This window comes from Cherax quadricarinatus, chromosome 23 (genome assembly GCF_038502225.1).
Source record: "Cherax quadricarinatus isolate ZL_2023a chromosome 23, ASM3850222v1, whole genome shotgun sequence".
Classification (NCBI taxonomy): Eukaryota; Metazoa; Arthropoda; class Malacostraca; order Decapoda; family Parastacidae; genus Cherax; species Cherax quadricarinatus.
The window spans coordinates 26705265-26732020 of record NC_091314.1 but is presented as its reverse complement, the minus strand read 5'-3'; the positions used below and the strand labels follow the sequence as shown (position 1 = coordinate 26732020).

Here is a 26756-nt window from a genome sequence, read left to right as displayed (position 1 = left end):
GCTATTCGTTCCGTACCATACGCGTCCACTTTGGCCTGAGCACGCCTCACTTGTCCCCTGGGTGACAGTGTTTACAAGCCAGCCAGCCACCGCGGTTGCTTCCAAACATACAACTGGAACATATATTATCACAGCCTTTGTAGTGATTGCACCTGCAAAATAAGTCACCATGGGCCCCAAGAAAGCTTCTAGTGCCAACCCTACAGCAAAAAGGGTGAGAAGATGAAGAAAGGGATCATTGCTAAGTATGAAAGTGGAGTGCATGTCTCTGAGCTGGTCAGGTTGTATAATAAACCCCAATCAACTATCGCTACTATTGTGGGTAAGAAAACGGCAATCAAGGAAGCTGTTCTTGCCAAAGGTGCAGCTGCTGCTGTTGTTGTTGCACCACCATCAGCTGTATTACTCGAAGATGTGGAGAGAGTGTTGTTGGTGTGGCTTAACGTGAAACAATTACCGAGAAACGATTAACCCCGGAGGGTCAGGTTATATAATAAACCCCAATCAACCATCGCTACTATTGTGGGTAAGAAAACGGCAATCAAGGAAGCTGTTCTTGCCAAAGGTGCAGCTGCTGCTGCACCACAGTCAGCTGTTGTTGTTGCTGCACCACCATCAGCTGTATTACTCGAAGATGTGGAGAGTGTGTTGTTGGTGTGGCTTAACTTGAAACAATTACCGAGAAACAATTAACCCCGGAGGGTTAGCCACCCAGGATAACCCAAGAAAGTCAGTGCATCATCGAGGACTGTCTAACTTATTTCCATTGGGGATCCTTAATATTGTCCCCCAGGATGCGACCCACAACAGTTGACTAACACCCAGGTGAACAGGAAAAAATGCCTGGAACTAGTGCTCATATTGGTGAGGATGTGGAAGAGTTGGTGGAGGAGGACGATGAAGAACAAACCACTGATGAGCTGCTAGATCATCTTCAACAGTAAGAGGCCACACCTGAGGAAACTGCTTCGGAGGAGGGGAGAGAGAAATTGAAGAAGTTGCCTACTTCAAAGATTAAGGAAATGTGTGCAATGTGGCTTAAAGTGCAAACCTTTTTTGATGAAAATCACCCTCACACAGCTATTGCAAGCCGTGCTGGTGACTATTACACTGACAATGTTGTGAAACACTAGGATAAAGGAACGAGAGGTACAGGCCTCTATGGACAGATATGTTGTGCGACAGAAGTCCAATGACTCTGAAGCTGGTCCTAGTGGCATTAAAAGAACAAGGGAAGTAACCCCAGAAAAAGACTTGCTACCTCAAGTGCTAATGGAAGGGGATTCCCCTTCTAAACACTAACAAGATCAACGGTCTCCGCTCCTCCCATCCCATCAATCATCACCAGATCTTCAGTAAAGGTAAGTGTCATGTAACTGTGCATGTCTTCAGTTTGTGTGTATTAAAATTAATATTTCATGTGGTAAAAATTTTTTTTTTCAATACTTTGGGGTGTCTTGCATGGATTAATTTGATTTCCATTATTTCTTATGGGGAAAATTAACTTGACTAACGATGAGCTCTCAGGAACGGATTAATATCGCTGGTTGAGGGTCCACTGTACACACTTGGGTTAAGTTAGGTTAGGTTAGGTTATCATCTGAGTTTTCTTTGATTTTATCTTAATAGTTCATGTTCTAATTGCTTTTCGCTTTATATCCATGGGGAAGTGGAATAAGAATCTTTCCTCCTTAAGCCATGCGTGTTGTAAAAGTCAAGCAAAATGCCGGGAACAATGGGCTAGTAACCCCTTTTCCCGTATAGCCTACTAAAAAGAAAAAGAAGAAAACCGTCAAAGTGGGATGTTTGAATGTGCGTGGATGTTGTGCGAATGATAAGAAAGAGATGATTGTGGATGTTTTGAGTGAAAAGAAGCTGGATGTCCTGACTTAAAGTGAAATAAAGATGAAGGGGGTGGGAGAGTTTCAGTGGGGAGAAATAAATGGGATTTGGTCAGGGGTTTCAAATAGAGTTAGAGCTAAAGGAGGAGTAGCAATAATGTTGAAGGGTAAGATATGGCAGGAAAAGATGGAATATAAATATATAAATTCAAAGATTATGTGGAGTAAAATAAGGGTTGGATGTGAAAAATGGGTTATAGTAAGTGTTTATGCACCTGGAGAAGAGAGAAGTGTAGAGGAGAGGTAGAGATTTTGGGAAATGTTGAGTGAGTGTGTGGGGAGTTTTGAACCAAGTGAGAGAGTACTTGTGGTTGGGGAATTCAATGCTAAAATGGGTAAAAATGTTGTGAGGGAAGTAGTAGGTAAACTTGGGGTGCCAGAGGTAAATGAAAATGGGGAACCTTCAATTGAGCTGTGTAGAAAGAGGTTTGGTAATAAGTAATACATATTTTATGAAAAAGAGGATAAATAAGTATACAAGGTATGATATAGCATGTAATGAAAGTAGTTTGTTAGATTATGTATTGGCAGATAAAAGGTTGATGGGTAGGCTCCAGGATGTACATGTTTATAGTGGGGCATCTGATATATTGGATCATTATTTAGTTGTAGCTACAGTTAAAGTAAGAGGTAGATGGCACAAAAGGAAAATGGCAACAGCAAGTAAGAGAGAGGTGAAAGTGTATAAACTAAGGGAGGAGGAAGTTAGGGTGAGATATAAGCAACTATTAGCAGAAAGGTTGGCTAGTGCAAGTATGAGTAGTGGGGATGGGGGGTTGAAGAGGGTTGGAATAGTTTTAAAAATGCAGTATTAGAATGTGGGGCAGAAGTTTGTGGCTATGGGAGGGTGGGTGCATGAGGAAAGAGGAGTGATTGGTGGAATGATGAAGTAAAGGGTGTGATAAAAGAGAAAAAGGTAGCATATGAGAGGTTTTAACAAAACAGAAGTGATATAAGAAGAGCAGAGTATATAGAGAGAGTAAAAGAAAGGTGAAAAGAGTGGTGAGAGTGTAAAAGGAGAGCAGATGATAGAGTGGGAGAGGCACTGTCAAGAAATTTTGATGAAAATAAGAAAAAAATTTGGAGCGAGCTAAACAAGTTAAGAAAGCCTAGGGAACGGATGGATTTGTCAGTTAAAAACAGAGTAGGGGAGTTAGTAGATGGGGAACTGGAGGTATTGGGTAGATGACTGGAATATTTTGAGGAACTTTAACCCCTTGACTGTCGCATCCCCAAATCCTGAGGTGTCTCCTTGTGTCGCAAAATTTCCCCCCCAAAAAAAAAAAATATTTCTTATGAAATGATAGATAATCTTTTCCCGATTGTAATAACACCGAAAGAACAAAATTTGATGGAAAACTGACGGAATTATGCTCTAGCGAAGTTAGCGACCGTGGCGATATTTTTCTATCGACTGAGTACTAGAAACTGCCCATTTACCGATTTCATCTACCTAATAACATGGTCAGAAATTTGCAATTTGGCCAATTTCACGAAAATTAAAAGAAATGACAATTTCAAAATAAGGTTCAGAATGAACAATGCAGCCATTCCTGGCTCTAAAATAACATTTTCTTTGCTCATCAGTCACATCTCCAGGCCCCTCTGATATTACTCTTGCTTTCTATTTTGAATTTTTATTCAGACAAAAAATAGAAGATTTACTGTTATGCAGACTACTGCAATATTATAATAATTGTATAAATAATGTCAACCCATTCATGACTGCATATTAGAATGGCTAGTTGGACATTTATTGGACAATGACATCATTTGTTTACTTTTGAACATCAGCAAAAATCAGACATTTCCACTACTTTGAGCTCCATTTACAGGTTCTTTTTATAGTAAAACCAGTCAAAATCACCTCTATTTCTATAATATGTTTTCCATTCTATCAAATGAGACCAAGAAAACGAGAATAGAACCATAAATACTATACGAAAATAGACTACAAAGTCGGCATTTTAATTAAAAAAAACGGTCAAGAGTTTTTTTTTTTTCTCATTATGCACTGCATGCTCCAGGATTTTTTTTATATGGTGCACACTGACCACACAGACCTATTCTCTCACATGTGGGGCTACCAGCTTTCTCCTACTTGATTTGAAGCCACTAGAATTTGAGTATATATACGTCAAACACGATACCTCGTAAGACGTATATGTACGACCAAAACAGACAAAGGGTTAAGTGGTCCCAGATTTTTTTTAATACTGCGTACATCAAGTGTTAAGACCTATTCTATACTGACCAGGCATCTCAGGCCAATTGTGCCAAATTTGGAGGCAGGAAAAATAAAATGTTGATCTTCGTGTGGAGCGCTAGCGGTAACGTAGATCTACGTTTGGACAGTTAAGAGGTTAAATGTTTTGGCAGTGCTATGTCTCAAGGAATTTCAGTTTTGGAGATGAAAAGAGTGCCTCTTTCTTTATTATTAATAGTATAAAAATTATTAAAAATATGGAAGATAATACTGAACAATGATCACAGTAAAGTTTCATTAATAAATATGCAGGAATTGTACATTGTCACATCAGTTAGAACACACACATCTCACAATTATCAAAATTATATAAAAGTTGACTGTCCCTCACAGTAATTAACAGTGGCTATCAGCCTTCCAAATCTCTTAGTGTCTACGGCTAAATTTTGTATCTTATTTTTGCTTTAGTACTGAAAATGAATCCGTTATAAATTGCACATAAATTATGGATGTGTAATCATGAAAGCATGCTATTTTTCAGACAAAAAATGTGATGTGGAACTAGAAGAAATTGAAGAAGTAAAAGAAGCAGTGCAGAATCCTAGTATAGAAAAAATGGCTGTTCATGAAGGTTCTGAAGTCATAGTTAAAAAATCTGAAAAAAATAGGCGAGAGAAAGAAGAGACAAGGTTGTCTGTTATGATGATTCCAAGAAAACAGAAGAGACTGTATCGCATCCTTAGAACGAAAGAGAGAAAAGAGGCCGAGAAGGTAGTGCGACTGACAAACAAGAGGAAAATTATTGATGAAAAAGAAAAGCAAAAGAAGAAGAAAAGCAGAACAATAGAGAATAGTCAGAAAAGATCAGTAGTTAAAATATAGAGCAAGGTGATTGTCATAAGTATGATAGCTTATTTTAGAACTCTGTAAATGTATCTTTTATTAGATATCATTACATAGTAATATGCTGTTGAAGACTAGTTATTTGGTACATTATATACATTTGCAAATTTTTGAAATGTTAACATTAAAATGTAATAAATATATTCTTTCCATTAAATTTACACATTAACTGCTTTCCACCTTCACAAAGAGTTAAGTTTAAAGTACTCTACCACAGTTGGCTATTTAGCATCTTAATTCAATATTAGCCAGTCCCACATGAGCACTGGGGAAGCTCTGTATTTTCAGTGGAGCAATGCTGAATGCCCATATGGTTTTAGTGCTTATTTTTGTGAACTGTTACTCTAATCACAGGTTATGCAGTCAACACTAGTGTGGGGAAATCCTCTGTGAACTGTTGATGCAATTAACTTGTTCCTCTTTAGGGAAGGGGGAGGGGGGGGTTCCATGTGAAAAGGCTCTTGATCAAAGGAATTGAACCTCTTTGTTTACTTCCTTAGACTAAAGCTAATTGTCCCCTTCCCTTTTTCCATCCCTTCCCCTCGTTAAGGGGGGGCTCCTTATAGCAGTAAAGAGGCTATCGATCTGAGGAATTGGGCCTTTTGGTCTTCTTCCTCCGACTGAACCTAATTACCCCCCAATCCTCCCTTCTCTACCCTACCCTCCCTATACCCCCCTTTTTTCCCCTTTCCTCCCCTCTCCCTACCCTCCTCTTGTTTCCCATCCTATTTGTAGCCTCTGGGGTCCTCCCCTCTGGCATTACAGTTTCTAGGTAGGGGATGGCATTCTGGGGTTCATCCCACTCTGTGAGTTCCCTCGGGGGTGGTGCTGTTTGCCGTGGAATCTGAGTTGTCTGAGGATGCCCTGCTCCCTTCCCAGATTTCCGGGTCGTGGGTGGGGTACCCTTTAGATGATGGGTGTATCTCCGGAAGCTGCCTGTCGTTTCTGGGGGGTGACAGTCGAAGGAGGTATGCTTTGTGGCGGGTTTCTGACCGTCCTTTCTTTTGTCCGCCAAGGTAGCTCGGTGTATGTGAGGCTGCTGTCCAGGAGCGCTGGTTTATTGGCGTGATGGGTAGGGTATGGCACGGGTTCCATGCTGCATCTTTACTGCCAGTGGGCTCGAAGCCCTCTTGGATGAGGGGAAGAACTTTTGGCCCCTCCGTACCTCCTAGTGACTGTCCCTCTTTTTTTCCTTTCCTTCTTTCTTTCTTTTTTTCTTAAAATAACAAAAAAGAAGATGCACCTATTATTATGGAGTCTTCACCCTGTGAGACCCTTCCTCCTCCCAGGCCCCATTCTGATCCCACACCTTGTTCTGACCTGGCTTCATTATGTGACCATTCTCTCGACTCTTCTCATACCCCTGTACTTTCTGCCGGTGACACCTCATCACCTGCTTCAGATGCTGCGACGTCACCCATTTCTGTTCGTGCTGCTGCTTCTAGCACACCTTTCACAATGCATCCAGTTTCCCCGAATACGGTGCAATGGTTCTCGGATCGTCCACCTCCCTCGGGTCAGACCGCCCTTGGTTCTACTCCTAAGCATCCAAGACAATCTACTGACGACAGTTCATCAATGTCCACTCAGAAACGACCTACACGACACTCACTGCCTTTGCGTACTGGACTAATGAGTTTGCAATGGACAAAATTCTTTTCTTTATAAACGACGTCTCAAACTGATTATCTTTCTGATCATGGAATTGGTAAAACACCTTTATGACATGTTGGCCAAAATATATCCTTCCATGCTCTTCGAAGAGGTGCGCGTGTCGTAACAGTGCAGAATTTAGAGCAAGCTCATGCTCTCTCCCGCATCACTCCCATAGATAACATACCAGTCACCATTCGTAACCACACTACTCATAATTCTTGCAGTGGTACTGTGGTCTTACCACGTTACGTACCATTGTACAGAGCGATTTTTTGTCTTGCGGCAAGGATTTTTAGAACAATTAACCCTTCAGAACCTCCCTATTCTCAAGGTAGATACATACATCCTGCCTGCTCGTGGGCGGAGGCATTTTCCTAGTAACATCGCTCTGTTTACCCTTCAACTGCCATGAACTTTCGTCCTCTGTCTATATTGCGGGACATCCCCCAGAGGTCCGCCAAGTAGTTCCCACTCCCCAACAGTGTCGTAATTGCTGTCGTTATGGACACCCCGCTAAACACTGCAGATCTGCAGCAGATTGCCTGGTCTGCATTGCAACAGATCATTCCAATATGTCTTGTAGTCTTCTCCCGTCTTGTCTCTTCTTTTTCACACCGTTGCCAGGTTTATCGTAATGAACGAGAGATCCATTATCTTAATGGGTGTGAGGGCCTCACTTACACTAGACTGTCTCTTAGCTCCGCCTTCAAGGTAAACTTCCTCGTGTCCCATATGCTCAGGTAGCCCAAAGACCTCCAACCTCGACGGTCCTTCCGCTTCCCAATCCCTCTGTGTCTGTGTCTTCCAGGGTCGCCCCAGTTTCTATTTCTTTTGAAGTTTTAACCACTCCTACCTCCGCACCACTTCCTACTTCTACTTCTTCATCTCACTCGCTTGCTTCTCAGCCTACGAGACCTCGCACACCTATACTTTTATTACGTCCATCACCTGCACAGAATATATATATCCTACCTTGGAGCCTCGTTCTCACCCCCTTTCCAGTTCTCACACGAAGGTAGAGGTTCACCTCCCTCGTGTAGTCCCCTCTTCCCCTGTTCTCCAACGTCTTCCTCCATAGTTACCCTCCAACTTCCTTCCTCTCCTGTTACACTGCAGGTCTCTTCTACCCCAGCCAACACATCTCTCCAGGTTCATACTCCCTGCCCCCCCTCAGACCTCTTTAGTTCCCTTTGTAGTTACTTCGACCTTTCCTTGCAATGCCTCTCCTGTCTCTGACATCATGGGATTGTTGGCTTTCTTAACAACAGAGACATTAGACACTATCTCCAAATATATTGCGAAGATGACACTCCCAATGGACACCAACAAGACTCCTCCTACCCCTTCTATTTTGCAACCCTTACAACACACTATTCCTCTGCAACATTCACATTCTTCCTTGCTTACACTCTTACCGTTACCCCCACACGTTGATTTTACAGATCCTAAAAGCCCATAGGTTTTATCGTTTCTTATTGTTGCCAGTTTTATTTCTGTACATAATGTCTTTTTTACAATGGAATAATCGTGGCCTTAGGGGCAATCGAGGAGAACTCCAAGTGTTGCTCTCCAGATCCTTTACCTGACGAATCATTTAATGAAAGCACGCTTTTTGTGCGCATTGATATACCATATCAACAAGTTTTTATTCGTTCCTGGCTGCATTATACTGCAGCTCGGATTTATTTACACAGGTGGTTTACAGTCTGCTCTATCTTTCTCCCTCCTGTGCATTCTGTATCTCGATATCGTGTTTTTAATATCTTCTCTACCGCCACCCATCTTGTTGTTGGGTGATTTTAATGCTCACCATCACCTGTGCGGGAGGGTCCCACTGCGACTCGTGGTGATCTATTGGAGAGACTCCTCGCTTCTCATCCTCTTCATGTTTTAATAATAGGTGCTCCTACCCATTTTGACTCTCACACTCAGTCTCTCTCCTGCATTGATCTTTCTATCTGTTCCTTGCCCATTGCACTTAATTTCATGTGGTCTGTTCTTCCAGATTTACATGATAGTGATCACTTTCCTATCCTTACTTCTACTACATATACCCGACCATTTCATAACCCTCCTTGGCAGTTTACTGAAGCAGATTGAGACTTGTACTCTCATCGTACCACCTGTTGCGAGGACCTCTTTTCGTCATCTATTGATGAACTGGCACACCATATTTTGACCTTAGTCCTAACTGCAGCAACTCGTTCTATCCCCCAAACTTCAGGTAGGCATTCTTAGACATGCGTACCTTGGTGGTCTCCTACATGTGCCCACGCTGTATGTTTAAAACGTGCTGCGCTGGGCCGTTATCGATATAAACGTACCATGGAGCATCTCTTGGACTTTGAGCAGGCAAAGGCAGTTGCTCGCCGCATCATACGTGATGCTAAACATGCTTGTTGGCGAGACTGTGTGTCTACCATTACCTCGTCTTCTCCTATGCGCACTATTTGGAAAAAGGTGTTGAAATTGTGTGGTAAGTACACTCTGGACTCAGCTCCCATTTTGCGGGTTACTGGAGTTGATGTCGCAGAACCTTTAGAAGTTGCCACAGAAATTGGGAACTATCTTGTCCGTATCTCCCAAGGGCTTTGCCTCTGTCCCCCATTTCTTGCGTCTAAACCTACCAAAGAGCAATTGCCCTTAGATTTCTCCTCCAATGGATTGGAGTCGTATAATGTACCTTTTGCTCTACTGGAATTAGAATCCACGATTTCCATGTGCCGGCCATCAACGCCGGGACTTGATATCCGCATCAGTATGCTACAGCATCTCCATTCTATGACCCTTCCCATTCTTTTGCATCTTTTCAATCTAATTTGGGAGTGAGTGGTTCTCCCACAACATTGGAAATCAGCTATTGTACTACCGGTTCGCAAACCAGATGCCTCAGGGCTCGACACCTCTCACTATCATCCTATTGCCCTGACCAGTGTGGTCTGCAAGGTGATGAAATGATTAGTGAATAGACGTCTGATGTGATTCTTACAGAGACACAACAGCCTTTCCCCTTGCCAATATGGCTTTCGCAAAGGCCGCTCTACTTTAGACCCCTTGCTCCACTTCAATACGTATGTATATTCAAAATGCCTTTGCTAACAACCACTCTGTCCTAGCGGTCTTTTTTCGATCTAGAGAAGGCATATGACACCACTTGGAGGTATAACATTCTAGCCCAAGCCCACTCCTTAGGCCTCCACGGTAATCTACCAAACATCATCGCTGCTTTCTTGTCCAATAGACATTTTTGGGTCTGTATTGGCACCTCGCTTTCCTCAGACTTCATACAAGCCGAAGGAGTCCCACAAGGTTGTGTCTTCAGTACTGCTCTTTTTTCTGTTATCTATAAATGACGTACCTTCCATTCTTCCTTCGCATACTTGGTCATCACTTTATGTTGATGGCTTCGCTTTAGCTTACTCGAGCGCTGACTGTCGACTAGTAGCAGCCTCCCTTCAGGTTGTGATAGACCAAGTCTCCCATTGGACCACTTCTCACAGCTTTAAATTTTCCAGTATGAAAACCCGATTCATTACCTTCATTAGACACCCGCTTATACTGGATACTCCCTTGTACTTACACGGTTTGTGTATTATGGCATGCGATATGGTCAGGTTTCTGGGCCTACTCTTTGATCGCCGGCTAGCGTGGAGACCTCACATTTCTTCATTAAAGACGACTTGCCATGGTTGGCTAAATCTCCTTAAGGTTCTCGCACAACGTTGATGGGGACCAGATCATCACACTCTCCTCCATTTGCATTCCACCCTAGTCTTTTCCAAGCTAGATTATGGTGACTAAATCTATTCTGCAGCCTCTCCTGCAGCTCTAAGTTAGATCCTATATATCACCAAGGTCTCAGTCTGTGACTTGGTGCCTTTCGTTCATCCCCTGTTGAGACCCTCTGTTCAGAAGCGAATTTTCCATCCTTGTCTGATTGCCGTGATGCTCATTGCCTTTGCTATTATGTTAGATCTCATGACCTCTACAATCCCTCCGTATATAGGATAGTCATTGATGTTAGTAGACTATTTGTTCGTTGCCCGTTTACTCCATCCCTTTTCTCTCTGCCTACATTCGCTCTTGTTTTCTCTTCAGTTACCACCTCTCTATGTTCATGCAGCGTCTCACCTTTCCCTGCTCCCTTGGGAAGTTCCGGCTGTTCGTGTCTGTTCCTTCCCACTCCCATGTGCGAAAGCCCAACTACCGACAGTGGCTTCCCGCTCTCTTTTTCTTGACCACTTTGCTCTCATTCTCATGCCATCCCTGTGTACACCGATGGTTCTAAGTCTTCTGATGGCGTCAGATTCGCAGCAGTGTTTCCGGACAGTGTCATGCAAGGGCATTTATTACTCTCGGTTAGCATTTTTACAGCTGAATTGTATTCCATTCTTGTAGAACTTGTCCGTATTGCATCTATGCCTGCGTCACCATTTGTGGTCGTTTCAAACTCCCTTAGTGCTTTACAGGCTATACGGAAATTAGATACACCTCACCCCTAGTTCTTTTTATCCAGCTTTGATTACACTGTATCTCTAGCAAACACAGAGATAGTTTTTTGTTGGGTCCCTGGTCATGTTGACATACAGGGCAATAAACAGGCAGACACTGCTGTGCGGTCAGCAGTACATGACCTCCCAGTTTCATAAAGAGGTGTTCCATTCATGGACTATTTTGCTGTAATTGCTACCCATCTTCGCACCCGTTTGCAACAACGTTGGTCTGATCTGCTCCATAACAAACTTCATTCTATTAAACTGAGTATAGGTTTCTGGCCATCATCTAGTCATTAGTGTTGAGGTTGGGAGACTACTCTCTCCCGTCTTTGCTTCGGCCACACTCGTCTTACTCATGGGTATCTCATGGAGAGGCATCCTGTTCCTCTCTGTGAGAATTGTCAAGTTCCAGTATCTGTTAGCCACATTCTGTTGGGCCTTCCCACTCTATCAACAAGCATGCAGAATTTATCTCCAACGTCGTCTAATAATCATCCCTCTCCCTCTTGCTACCCATTACCCCTGCATCCTTCCCTGCTCTGCTGCACTGTATAACCCTTGTGGTTTAACCCTTCTTTTTTATTATAATAATACATCCCTTCCTTTCTTACCCTTTTGGCCTTAGGGAGATTTCTCTTTGCAAATTCTAGCTAGGTTGAAGAAAAGGGAATTGTTGACCATCTCATTCTGTTGAGGCCCTTGGTAGTAGTGGTGTTTACTGTAGAATCTGGATCATCTAGGGATGTGCTGAGCTACCCTCTAGAGTTCTGGAGGACAGCTTTGGGTGCCCTCAAAGTTACAGATGTATCTTTAGATGATGCCTATTAGTTCTGGAGGGTGGTGGTCAAAGGGGGATGTGCCTCTTGGCGGGTTTCCAATCGCTCACTCTTTTTGCCCTCTGAGGTGGCATGGTGGATGTGAGGTTCCTATCCTGGGTTGCTGGTTTACTGGCATGTAGGGTATGGAACTAGTTCCATACAAAGAGTACGTAACCTTTATTCGGCGCATGTACACACCCTCATTTACAGGCTATCTCCCCCAACCAGCGAACCAGGTTGCTAAGAGTTGATGATGGGGCCCCGTCGTTCAACTAGTGACCAGGTTCTAGCCAATAAGAAGATGGTTTTGGCAATCGCAGAGGTTATGTGGGTACCGCTCTCCTGTCTGCCCTTGTCATTCCCATTCTAGAGCTGGTTGAAGCACGGTCTGCTATCTTGTGGCTTCTATTTCTGCTTTGCTTACCGTGGAGTGCACTATACTTATCACTGTACATAGTGTACATATTGCTGTTCTAAATTGGTGAAGGATAATATAAGTCTAAAACTTTTCTGTGTTTATTTGCTCCCATTACACCCGGGGTAACAGGCCATTTGGAATCCTGGGTTGTAATATGGGTAGCCTGTCCGAGATCTGGAGCTGGACTTAGAGAAACGGTTGAGTTTAGGGTGAAGCTCGTAGCAGGAACATTGTGCAGCTTGCTGTCTGGCATTGCTTTACAAATTTTGCGTGTCAGTTGCTTTATGATCAGCCTTGCTATTGTGTGATCGTTCAACAGCTCGCTACTAGCTTGTTCGGTGTGCTCGCTTCGCTACAGTCAATCTTCTAGAACAGTGTAGCTGTCTGGCATTGCTTTACAAATTTTGCGTGTCAGTTGTTATTAGCCTGTTCGGTGTGGAGAATTTTGCAGTCGGCTTTGCTGGTATGCGTATTCTGCAAACGTACTGTGCATAGCTAAGCGTGTTCTGAAAATTAACGTGTTACGTTGGGGTATTCTGCAATCGTACTGTGCATAGCGAATAACTTATGCCACCTAGACGAGTCAGACGTCTGGTGTCGGCATATACTTTGCATAACCTACCTAAATTGTCCCTACAGCGTTGTTGGCAAATTGCTCGTTCCATTGGCATTACATACAAACGCACTCTCACAGCTGCGCAACTGCGTTCACTGATTGCTGACAAACTTATAGAAGAAGAGATGGCACATCAGACTCCTCCCTCTACGGGAGCTAGGGCAAACACTCCTATGTTCTCGCAGGAGGAAGATGATACTCCTATGGAGCAAAATGGTCAGTATAGTGCAGCTGGGTTGTCTCAAGGTGAATCAGTGTCGTTGGCACTTGAGCTGGCAAAAATCAACCTTGAGCAAACTAGGGAACAGAGAGCATTCGCAAGGGAAGAATTTGATGGGGAAAGAGAAAGGAAGCAGTTTTCGCATTCTGTAAATAATTTTAGTTTACAGAAAGCAGTACAGTTTGTTCCCCGCTTCAATGAGGCCGAACCAGAGCAATTTTTCGAAAGCTTCGAAAATCAGGCTCGAGCCTTGAGGTGACCGGAACAGCATTGGGCATCGTTGGTTCATACAGCATTATTGGGTAAGGCACAAGAATTCACGTCAGTATTAAATGACGTTGAATTTTCTGATTATCAAGTAGTGAAGACCACAGTGTTGGGAGCATATACGTGTATCCCAGCCAAATACCGCAAGAGTTTTAAATTGGGCAGACGACAGCTTGGTCAATCCCTAGTCGACTTTGTGAGACAGCAAACCAAAGCTTTTACCAGCTGGTATAAAGCAAGTGGTGTCTCTACCTTTGAGGAGCTGGTGCAGCTTATTCTGATTGATAACCTGCTGGAGTCTGTGGGACCAGAGGTTCGAGTCTTTCTGCAGGATCGTGACTTAACCACTGCATTGGAGGCAGCCAGGTTGGCTGATACCTTCGAAACTAACCGCTCCTTGTCCGAGCGGTCCCGTCTCTCTTTTCAACAGCCTGGCATGAGCAGAGATCGTCAACCTTGGAGAATGAAGTGCCAGCCGGAGGGAGAACGTCTACGTCAGCCAACCAAGTCACCTGGTGAGCCAAGCTTCTCAACATATGGTCCACCTGCGGAGAGGCAAACTACTCATGGTGCATCTCGACAACAGTATCCAGAGAGACACCAGCCAGAACGACACCATTTGCAACGTCAACAGGGAGTAAAGGGCAAGCCTGTCGTCTGCTTCAGGTGCAATAAAGTAGGTCACATCAGTCCCAACTGCCCCCATAAACCCCAACCCATTGGGAAAATCTCTAATATCCCTAGTAACATGTCCCCTAGAGAAGTAGAAAAAGGTATGGCCCCTTATTATTGCAAAAGTCTTATTTCCCTTCAGGAAAACTCAGAAACAACTAAAGTAAAGACCTTTAGAGATACTGGAGCATATTGCTCACTTGTAAGAGAGGGAATATTACCCCTTTCAGAGAATACTTCTTTGAATTCCTCTGTTTTATTGGAAGCATTTGGAGGAGCTATATATTCTGTTCCTTTGCATAAAATTTATGTACAGTGCAAATATTACACTGGGTACTTGACTGTAGGTGTCTCAAAAGGATTCCCCATGAAAGATGCAATGTTATTACTGGGTAATAACATTACTACTGTTAGTTCGTGTCCTGAACCTATAATGATTAATTCTTCTCCGGTGTTGGCCATAACTCGGGCAACATCCCAAGGGTTGTCTGGAGAGAATGTTGACCTATCCTTGGACGACTCCGATCTCGGAATAGCCACGTTGTTTTATGAGGCACACCGGCCGGAGCCTCGTAAATCAAGTGAACAGACCCCGATCAAGCCTTCCTATTCCCAGGTTGCAGGATTGCCAGATGTCTCTGTTTCCATGCCCGAGGGACTGTCCTTCCGGGAGGAACAATGAAAGGACCCTTCTTTAAAATTCGCTTTTGAGGCAGCCATGGGTAAATCCTCTTTGGGTCATCCGGTCAAGTATGAAGTTAAAAACGATTATTTGATCTGCACTGAGACTGGTAAGGAGATAGAGGCCCGGCAATTGTATGACAGGTTAGTGGCTCCAACAAAGTACAGACCTCAAATATTAAATATAGCTCATGATACGTCATTAGGAGGTCACTTAGGAATTACAAAAACCTTGTATAGAATCACAAAAGAATTTTATTGGCCAAAATTAAAGAAAGATGTGAAGAATCATATTAGGTGTTGCCGAGAATGTCAGCAAGTTGGAAAACCTGGACATTCCATTAAACCTGCACCTCTCCAACCTATACCTGCTGATGGAGAACCTTTTGCAGATCTAATTATAGATTGTGTAGGTCCACTACCTAGGTCAAAGTCTGGAAATCAATATTTATTTACGATTATGGATAAAGTAACCAGATATCCTGAAGCAATTCCCATGCGTAGTATTAATACTAAAGCTATTCTCAAAGCTTTAACAAAATTCATTTCTTGTTTTGGCATTCCTAAAACTATTCAAAGTGATCAAGGTACTAACTTCACTGCCAAAGCATTTAGGGAAGTATTAACTAGGTTAGGGGTAATCCACAACTTATCCACTGCCTATCATCCTCAGTCCCAAGGCACCTTGGAAAGATTCCACCAGACATTAAAAACAATGATGAGAAGTTTTTGCATGCACTTTCCTACAGACTGGGATGAATCACTACCTTTGTTGCTGTTCTCAGTACGAGAGACTGTGCAAGCGTCTACAGGGTATAGTCCTTTTGAGCTGATCTTTGGGCACAATGTACGAGGTCCTCTTCGGGTGCTCAAAGAAGGATGGATGGGAGAAGACGTTAGCTCAACACTCTACAATCCGTCTTCAAGGTTGCAGGTGGCACGTCAGTTAGCCAAGGCTAACCTAAAGACAGCTCAAAGTAAGATGAAACAGAGGTATGACAGAAGTGCACAATTCCGCTCCTTCCATCCAGGAGACAAGGTGTTGGTGCAGGAACCTATACCTGGCCACACCTTGAAAGCTAGATTTTTGGGACCTATGCAGATTGTAAGTAGATTATCTGATGTAAATTATGTGGTAGCTCCCATTGATAAGACCTCAAAAACTAAAACTTACCACATTAATCAAATAAAGGCCTTTCATACACCAGATAAAGTCCCAGTAATGACTCTGTCCTCTACCTCTGAGGACAACTCTGACCCTTTGCACTCTATCTCTGAAATTAATATTAAACTTTCAAATTCTGTCCTCCTCAAGGATCCTAGCCCTTTAATGGAGTGATTATCTGAAATGCAAGCAACAAATTTAACTGAGCTTCTACAGTCATATCCTAATATTTTTTCGGATGTGCCGAAAAAATGTACGTTAGGTTACCATGATGTAGATGTGGGAAACTCTAAACCAATTAAACTCTCCCCCTACAGAGCTAATCCTGAAAAGCAAAGGCTGCTTCAGCAGGAAGTAGAATTTTTGTTAAAGCATGGTTTAGTGGAGGAGTCATCTAGTCCATGGGCTTCACCGTGCATCCTTGTGAAGAAGGCTGATGGAGGGTTTCGTATGTGTACAGACTACCGTAAAGTGAACGAGGTCACAATTACAAATGCTTACCCTCTTCCTCGTCTGGATGACGTAATTGACTTTGTGGGTAAGGCTACTTTTGTGTCCAAATTAGATCTCCTTAAAGGCTACTATCAGGTACCTTTGACAGATAAGGCGAAGGAAATCTCTGCCTTCGTAATTCCAGGAGGTCATTATCAATACACAGTTACCCCCTTCGGAATGAAAAATTCCCCCTCTTCATTCCAGAAACTTATCCATCAGGCTATTAAAGGACTTGAAGGCACGGCAGCGTACCTAGATGATATTGTTGTGGTGTCTGATACTTGGGATCAACACCTACTTAGACTTAAGGCTCTGTTTGAGACCTTTAAGAGTTCCCATTTAACAGTTAATTTATCTAAATCTTCCTTTGGCCAGGCCACTGTCACTTTTCTAGGCCATGAAGTAGGTAGTGGTAAAGTTGCACCTAAACTTGCTAAAGTTCTTTCTATTAAAGATTATCCAGTTCCTCATGATAGGAAATCTCTTCAACGTTTCCTAGGCATGATAGGATTTTACAGAAGATTCTGTAAGAATTTCTCAGATATTGTAGCCCCTCTTACCTCTCTTACCAGTCATAAAGTTCCCTTTAATTGGACATCAGACTGTAACACTGCTTTTAATAAAGCAAAAAGATTATTGTGTACTGCACCCATTCTCTTGTCTCCAGACTTCTCCAAACCTTTTTCATTACAGGTTGATGCTTGTGAGTCTGGGGTTGGGGCAGTACTATTACAAATCGGGAACAAGGAGTTGCAGCCTGTAGCATACTTTTCAGCCAAGTTCCAGCCGCATCAGAGGGCTTATTCTACCATTGAAAAAGAAGCCCTTGCGCTGGTACTGGCTTTGGAGCATTTCGATGTTTATGTGGGCCAGACATCGCAGGTGGTCACAGTCTACAGTGATCACAATCCTCTAGTATATCTCCAAGCCATGAAGAACCACAACACAAGGCTTATGCGCTGGACGCTAAGGCTGCAGCCCTACAATATTTCTATTAAATATATTGCCGGCAAAGAAAATATGTTGGCAGACTCTTTATCTAGAGTCTAATAATATTATTATTTAGGTTAGGATGTTATTTGTGGTAACCCCTTTTCATGCTCTTTTTTTTTATCCCCTGGTGTGGGTTTTTTTTTTAGTGAGGGGATGCGGGCTACCGTCCGCCTGTATCTTGGACCTATGCTAGCCTGTCTGACTGCTGTCTCACTCTAAGTTTAGGGTTTGGCTTTTGGTCACGAGAAAAGCTGAGCTCTATCTAAGAGTTGGATGGTGGAGAGGAAAGGCGGTCCCATTATTTTGTGCCATGGCGGCACGGTTACCACTGGGAGGTGGCAGCCTAATCCTGAGCCTTTTCGGGGTGGGGGTGTGGCATGCAAAGAGTACGTAACCTTTATTCGGCGCATGTACACCCTCATTTACAGGCTATCTCCCCCAACCAGCGAACCAGGTTGCTAAGAGTTGATGATGGGGCCCCGTCGTTCAACTAGTGACCAGGTTCTAGCCAATAAGAAGATGGTTTTGGCAATCGCAGAGGTTATGTGGGTACCGCTCTCCTGTCTGCCCTTGTCATTCCCATTCTAGAGCTGGTTGAAGCACGGTCTGCTATCTTGTGGCTTCTATTTCTGCTTTGCTTACCGTGGAGTGCACTATACTTATCACTGTACATAGTGTACATATTGCTGTTCTAAATTGGTGAAGGATAATATAAGTCTAAAACTTTTCTACTGTGTTTATTTGCTCCCATTACACCCAGGGTAACAGGCCATTTGGAATCCTGGGTTGTAATAATGCAGCATCAACACTTCCATGCCAAGGGACCTCTTTGACACAGAGGAGGATGTACAGTCTCTTTGTTTCTCCTCAGAGCTAGGCATCTTCCTTTCCCTTCCCACCCTTTTTTTATTTTTAGAAAAAAAAAAAACTCCATCATGGACACTCGTAGCCTCTTCCCGGGCCCAGCACATCGATGGACCTTTCCACAACCTAGTGCTGCCTCTGGGAAATATCTTAACTGATTTCAGTGTTAAAATTCCAATTGATACTTTTAATACTTCTCATTTTTGCTCAGCCTTGACCATTACTCTGGCTTCCCCCCTCCCCCCACAGTGCATTAATTTTCAGATCATTTGCACATCAGGACCCCCCATTTGAGTGACCTTGACTTATAATTAATGCTGACCCTGTTACTGCTACTCCTTGCTCTTATTCTCAGAAACAACCTGCTTGAAATTCTCTCTCCCTCTAATATGTATTTCAAGGTAGTTCATAAAAAAATTCTTTATTCTTCAACCAACGACACCTACAGACTATCTTTCCAAACATAGTATCAGCAGAGCACTCTTGTGACATGTTGGATAATATTCTCAAGAGTGGAATGCAAATGTGTCTTATGTAGAATGCTAGACAATAATAACTCCTTTCTCAGCTTTGTTGACAATATTCCCGTCACAATACATCATCACTCTGCATATCACAGTGCAACAAGACTGAAATGTGATGCAGACATTATGGAGCAATTTGAGCTCCAGAACTTGCCGATTCATATGATAGACACAGCCTTCCTTGTAATATATCCAAATTGACACGCATGCACATGCACGCACGAACGCACGCACGCACGCACACGCGCACACACACACACACACACACACACACACACACACACACACACACACACACACACATACATATATACATTTTCATTTATTCATTGATTCATTCTTCATTGAAGCCTTTTTATCCACTTCTCCAAGGCTATGGGTCCCACAATTTACACCAGAGGTGGACCTCATTATCTTATTTCTATATATATATATATATATATATATATATATATATATATATATATTTATATATATATATATATTTTTTTTTTTTTTGCAACAAGTCGGTCGTCTCCCACCGAGGCAGGGTGACCCAAAAAAGAAAGAAAATCCCCAAAAAGAAAATACTTTCATCATCATTCAACACTTTCACCACACTCGCACATTATCACTGTTTTTGCAGAGGTGCTCAGAATACAACAGTTTAGAAGCATACACATATAAAGATACACAACATATCCTTCCAAACTGCCAATATCCCAAACCCCTCTTTTAAAGTGCAGGCATTGTACTTCCCATTTCCAGGACTCAAGTCCGACTATATGAAAATAACCGGTTTCCCTGAATCTCTTCACTAAATATTACCCTGCTCACACTCCAACAGATCGTCAGGTCCCAAGTACCATTCGTCTCCATTCACTCCTATCTAACACGCTCATGCACGCTTGCTGGAACTCCAAGCCCCTCGCCCACAAAACCTCCTTTACCCCCTCTCTCCAACCCTTTCGAGGACGACCCCTACCCCTCTTTCCTTCCCCTATAGATTTATATGCTTTCCATGTCATTCTACTTTGATCCATTCTCTCTAAATGACCAAACCGCCTCAACAACCCCTCTTCTGCCCTCTGACTAATACTTTTATTAACTCCACACCTTTTCCTAATTTCCACACTCCGAATTTTCTGCATAATATTTACACCACACATTGCCCTTAAACAGGACATCTCCACTGCCTCCAACCATCTCCTCGCTGCTGCATTTACCACCCAAGCTTCACACCCATATAAGAGTGTTGGTACTACTATACTATCATACATTCCCTTCTTTGCCTCCATAGATAACGTTTTTTGACTCCACATATACCTCAACGCACCACTCACCTTTTTTCCCTCATCAATTCTATGATTAACCTCATCCTTCATAAATCCATCCGCCGACACGTCAACTCCCAAGTATCTGAAAACATTCACTTCTTCCATACTCCTCCTCCCCAATTTGATATCCAATTTTTCTTTATCTAAATCATTTGATACCCTCATCACCTTACTCTTTTCTATGTTCACTTTCAACTTTCTGCCTTTACACACACTCCCAAACTCATACACTAACCTTTGCAATTTTTCTTTAGAATCTCCCATAAGTACAGTATCATCAGCAAAAAGTAACTGTCAATTCCCATTTTGTATTTAATTCCCCATAATTTAATCCCACCCCTCTCCTGAACACCCTAGCATTTACTACTTTTACAGCCCCATCTATAAATATATTAAACAACCATGGTGACATTACACATCCCTGTCTAAGACCTACTTTTACCGGGAAGTAGTCTCCCTCTCTTCTACACACCCTAACCTGAGCCTCACTATCCTCATAAAAAAACTTTACAGCATTTAGTAACTTACCACCTATTCCATATACTTGCAACATCTGCCACATTGCTCCCCTATCCACTCTATCACATGCCTTTTCTAAATCCATAAGTACAATAAAAACTTCCCTACCTATATCTAAATACTGTTCACATATATGCTTCAATGTAAACACTTAATCTACACATCCCCTACCCACTCTGAAACCTCCTTGCTCATCCGCAATCCTACATTCTGTCTTACCTCTAATTCTTTCAATAATAACCCTACCGTACACTTTTCCTGGTATACTCAGTAAACTTATTCCTCTATAATTTTTACAATCTCTTTTGCCCCCCTTCCCATTACATAAAGGGACTATACATGCTCTCTGCCAATCCCTAGGTACCTTCCCCTCTTTCATACATTTATTAAACAAAAGTACCAACCATTCCAACACTATATCCCCCCTGCTTTTAACATTTCTGTCATGATCCCATCAGTTCCAGCTGCTTTACCCCCTTTCATTCTATGTAATGACTCACGTACCTCCCCCACACTTACATTCTGCTCTTCTTCACTCCTAAAAGATGGTATACCTCCCTGGCCAGTGCATGAAATTACCGCCTCCCTTTCTTCCTCTCAACATTTAAAAGTTCCTCAAAATATTCTTGCCATCTACCTAATACCTCCCTCTCCCCATCTACTAACTCCCCTACTCTGTTTTTAACTGACAAATCCATATGTTCCTTAGGCTTTCTTAACTTGTTTAACTCCAAAATTTTTTCTTATTTTCATTAAAATTTCTTGACAGTGCCTCTCCCACTATCATCTGCTCTCCTTTTGCATTCTCACCACTCTCTTCACCTTTCTTTTACTCTCCATATACTCTGCTCTTCTTATAACACTTCTGCTTTGTAAAAACCTCTCATAAGCTAACTTTTTCTCTTTTATCACACCCTTTACTTCATCATTCCACCAATCACTCCTCTTTCCTCCTGCCCCCACCCTCCTATAACCACAAACTTCTGCCCCACATTCTAATACTGCATTTTTAAAACTCATCCAACCCTCTTCAACCCCCCCTACTACTCATCTTTGCACTAGCCCACCTTTCTGCCAATAGTTACTTATATCTCACCCAAACTTCCTCCTCCCTTAGTTTATACACCTTCACTTCCCTCCTACTTGTTGTTGCCACCTTCCTCTTGTCCCATCTACCTCTTACTTTAACTGTAGCTACAACTAAATAATGATCCGATATATCAGTTGCCCCTTTATAGACATGTACAGTGGTCCCTCGTTTTTCGTAATTAATCCGTTCCTGGAGGAGCTACTATAAACGAAATTTACGATTTGCAAATCAATTTTCCCCATAAGAAATAATGTAAATACAATTAATCTGTTCCTGACACCCAGAAGTATTAAAACAAAAAATTTTTTTACATGAAATATACATGTAGTACATAAACAATACAATGGGAAATGATGAATGAAACATTAACAGCATAACACTTACCTTTATTGGAGATTCTTCTTAGTATATGGGAGACTGGAGGAGGAGAGAGATTGGATTGTTTACAGTTTGGAAGGGACATCCCCTTCCAGCAACACCTCAGGTACCAATTGCTTCTCTGGGGTTGCTTCTCTTCTGTTTCTTAATGCCACTAGGACCACCTTGAGAGTCACTCTAGTCCTGTCTCGCAAAGTAACTGTGGAGAGAGCTCTGTTTCTGGCGTCTCTTTAATACTTCCCTAAAATGGCACAAGACTTTGTCACTACATATTTCTCACCTTCTTTACCTGGAGTTTACCTGGAGAGAGTTCCGGGGGTCAATGCCCCCGCGGCCCGGTCTGTGACCAGGCCTAGTGCCACAGGCTTGGCACTAGGAGCTTTCTTTGGAGTCATGGTAGCTTATTTAGTACTTGCAAGCACTAAAATCAGTGGAATATTACGAAATATTTCGAAGGAGCACTTGAGGGGACCTTCTCTCACTGGTAAACAATGTCAGACTGGCTGGGTAGGGAGGCCGCCTTGGCTCACACCGTGCGTACGCGTCCCGGACGAACTACTATTCGCGAGTCAACCTATGAAAAGCGAGTCCATGTTTATACGAAAATATCCCTATGATTGGCGAAATTTACGATTGCCGAGAACTACGAAAAGCGAGGGACCACTGTACATCCTGGAGCCTACCCATTAACCTTTTATCCACCAATACATAATCTAACAAACTACTTTCATTACGTGCTACATCATACCTTGTATATTTATTTATCCTCTTTTTCATAAAATATGTATTACTTATTACCAAATCTCTTTCTACACATAGCTCAATTAAAGGCTCCCCATTTACATTTACCCCTGGCACTCCAAATTTACCTACTACTCCCTCCACAACATTTTTACCCACTTAAGCATTGAAATCCCAACCAAAAGTACTCTCAAACTTGGTTCAAAACTCCCCACACATTCACTCAACATTTCCCAAAATCTCTCTCTCTCCTCTACACTTCTCTCTTCTCCAGGTGCATATACACTTACTATAACCCACTTTTCACATCCAACCCTTTATTTTACTCCACATAATCCTTGAATTAATACATTTATAGTCCCTCTTTTCCTGCCATATCTTATCCTTCAACATTATTGCTACTCCTTCTTTAGCTCTAACTCTATTTGAAACCCCTGACCTAATCCCATTTATTCCTCTCCACTGAAGCTCTCCCACCCCTTTCAGTTTTGTTTCACTTAGAGCCAGGACATCCTGCTTCTTCTCATTTATAACATCCACAATCATCTCTTTCTTATCATTTGCACAACATCCACGCACATTCAGACTTCCCACTTTGACAATTTCCTTCTTATTCTTTTTAGTAATCTTTACAGGAAAAGGGGTTACTAGCCCATTGTTCCCGGCATTTTAGTTGACTTTTACAACACGCATGGCTTACGGAGGAAAGATTCTTATTCCACTTCCCCATGGATATAAAAGGAAAGGTAATAAGACCAAGAACTATTAAGATAAAATCAAAGAAAACTCAGATGAGTGTGTATAAATAAACGTGTACATGTATGTGTAGTGTGACCCAAGTGTAAGTAGAAGTAGCAAGACATACCTGTAATCTTGCATATTTATGAGACAGACAAAAGACACCAGCAATCCTACCATCATGTAAAACAATTACAAGCTTTTGTTTTACACTCACTTGGCAGGACGGTAGTACCTCCCTGGGTGGTTGCTGTCTACCAACCTACTACCTCTCTCTCTCTCTCTCTCTCTCATATATATTTATTTATTTATTTATTTATTTATTTATTGGTAAAAAAAATGAAAAGATGGGGTGGTACGGGAAGTGGAATATTCAAACAGCTTCAGGAAGAAATCCAAATATTCTACCTTGAAACCTTAATGTCCACTTCTCCGAGGCTATGGGTCCCACAATTTACTCCAGAGGTGGACCCCATCTGTGTAAGTGTGTATGTGTGTGTGTGTGTTTATATATATATCTTTCTTTCAACACACCGGCCGTATCCCACCGAGGCAGGGTGGCCCAAAAGGAAAAACAAAAGTTTCTCCTTTCACATTTAGTAATATATACAGGAGAAGGGGTTACTAGCCCCTTGCTCCTGGCATTTTAGTCGCCTCTTACAACACGCATAGCTCAAGGAGGAAGAATTCTGTTCCACTTCCCCATGGAGGTAAGAGGAAATAAACAAGAACAAGAACTAGTAAGAAAATAGAAGAAAACCCAGAGGGGTGTGTATACATATGCTTGTACATGTATGTGTAGTGTGACCTAAGTGTAAGCAGAAGTAGCAAGACGTACCTGAAACCTTGCATGTTTATGAGACAGAAAAAACGCCAGCAATCCTACCATAATGTAAAACAATTACAGGCTTTTGTTTTACACTCACTTGGCAGGACGGTAGTACCTCCCTGGGTGGTTGCCGTCTACCAACCTACTACCTCTCTCTCTCTCTCTCTCTCTCTCTCATATATACAGTGGACCCCCGCATAACGATCACCTCTGAATGCGACCAATTATGTAAGTGTATTTATGTAAGTGCGTTTGCACGTGTATGTTTGGGGGTCTGAAATGGACTAATCTACTTCACAATATACCTTATGGGAACAAATTTGGTCAGTACTGGCACCTGAACATACTTCTGGAGTGAAAAAATATCGTTAACCGGGGGTCCACTGTATATATTTATTTATTGGTAAAAAAAAAAATGAAAAGATGGGGTGGTATGGGAAGTGGAATATTCAAACAGCTAAAGGAAGAAATCCAAATATTCTACCTTGAAACCTTAATGTCCACTTCTCCGAGGCTATGGGTCCCACAATTTACTCCAGAGGTGGACCCCATCTGTGTGAGTATGTATGTGTGTGTGTTTATATATATATATATATATATATGTATATAATATATATATATATATATATATATAATGTATATATATATATATATATATATATATATATATATATATATATATATATATATATATATATATATATATATATATATATATATATGCAAAACAACCACTCTGAAAGAATAGAGAAATTCCAAGCGCTTTCGTGACTACTCACATTATCAAGGAACTATGATAGTTCCTTGATAATGTGAGTAGTCACGAAAGCGCTTGGAATTTCTCTATTCTTTCAGAGTGGTTGTTTTGCATATTCTGAAATCACCTGTTTACTGTGATCTCATTGCATATTATATATATATATATATATATATATATATATATATATATATATATATATATATATATATATATATATAATATATATAATATATATATATATATTTTTTTTTTCTTTTATTATCACACTGGCCGATTCCCACCAAGGCAGGGTGGCCCGAAAAAGAAAAACTTTCACCATCATTCACTCCATCACTGTCTTGCCAGAAGGGTGCTTTACACTACAGTTTTTAAACTGCAACATTAACACCCCTCCTTCAGAGTGCAGGCATTGTACTTCCCATCTCCAGGACTCAAGTCCGGCCTGCCGGTTTCCCTGAATCCCTTCATAAATGTTACTTTGCTCACACTCCAACAGCACGTCAAGTATTAAAAACCATTTGTCTCCATTCACTCCTATCAAACACGCTCACGCATGCCTGCTGGAAGTCCAAGCCCCTCGCACACAAAACCTCCTTTACCCCCTCCCTCCAACCTTTCCTAGGCCGACCCCTACCCCGCCTTCCTTCCACTACAGACTGATACACTCTTGAAGTCATTCTGTTTCGCTCCATTCTCTCTACATGTCCGAACCACCTCAACAACCCTTCCTCAGCCCTCTGGACAACAGTTTTGGTAATCCCTCACCTCCTCCTAACTTCCAAACTACGAATTCTCTGCATTATATTCACACCACACATTGCCCTCAGACATGACATCTCCACTGCCTCCAGCCTTCTCCTCGCTGCAACATTCATCACCCACGCTTCACACCCATATAAGAGCGTTGGTAAAACTATACTCTCATACATTCCCCTCTTTGCCTCCAAGGACAAAGTTCTTTGTCTCCACAGACTCCTAAGTGCACCACTCACTCTTTTTCCCTCATCAATTCTATGATTCACCTCATCTTTCATAGACCCATCCGCTGACACGTCCACTCCCAAATATCTGAATACGTTCACCTCCTCCATACTCTCTCCCTCCAATCTGATATCCAATCTTTCATCACCTAATCTTTTTGTTATCCTCATAACCTTACTCTTTCCTGTATTCACCTTTAATTTTCTTCTTTTGCACACCCTACCAAATTCATCCACCAATCTCTGCAACTTCTCTTCAGAATCTCCCAAGAGCACAGTGTCATCAGCAAAGAGCAGCTGTGACAACTCCCACTTTGTGTGTGATTCTTTATCTTTTAACTCCACGCCTCTTGCCAAGACCCTTGCATTTACTAATCTTACAACCCCATCTATAAATATATTAAACAACCACGGTGACATCACACATCCTTGTCTAAGGCCTACTTTTACTGGGAAAAAATTTCCCTCTTTCCTACATACTCTAACTTGAGCCTCGCTATCCTCGTAAAA

The 26756-nt window shown here is 42.1% G+C and overlaps 1 protein-coding gene across 1 annotated transcript in view; it reads left to right on the top strand.

The window, feature by feature from the left end:
- The window catches only part of LOC128685567 (pescadillo homolog), an 86541-nt gene extending 81370 nt beyond the window's left edge, over positions 1 to 5171 (top strand). Inside the window, exon 10 of the mRNA XM_070088031.1 lies at positions 4649 to 5171. Within this exon, the coding sequence (XP_069944132.1) occupies positions 4649 to 4989 (341 nt within the window). The 3' untranslated portion in view covers positions 4990 to 5171. The remainder of the gene's footprint in view (positions 1 to 4648) is intronic.
- The last annotated feature ends 21585 nt before the right edge of the window (positions 5172 to 26756 follow it).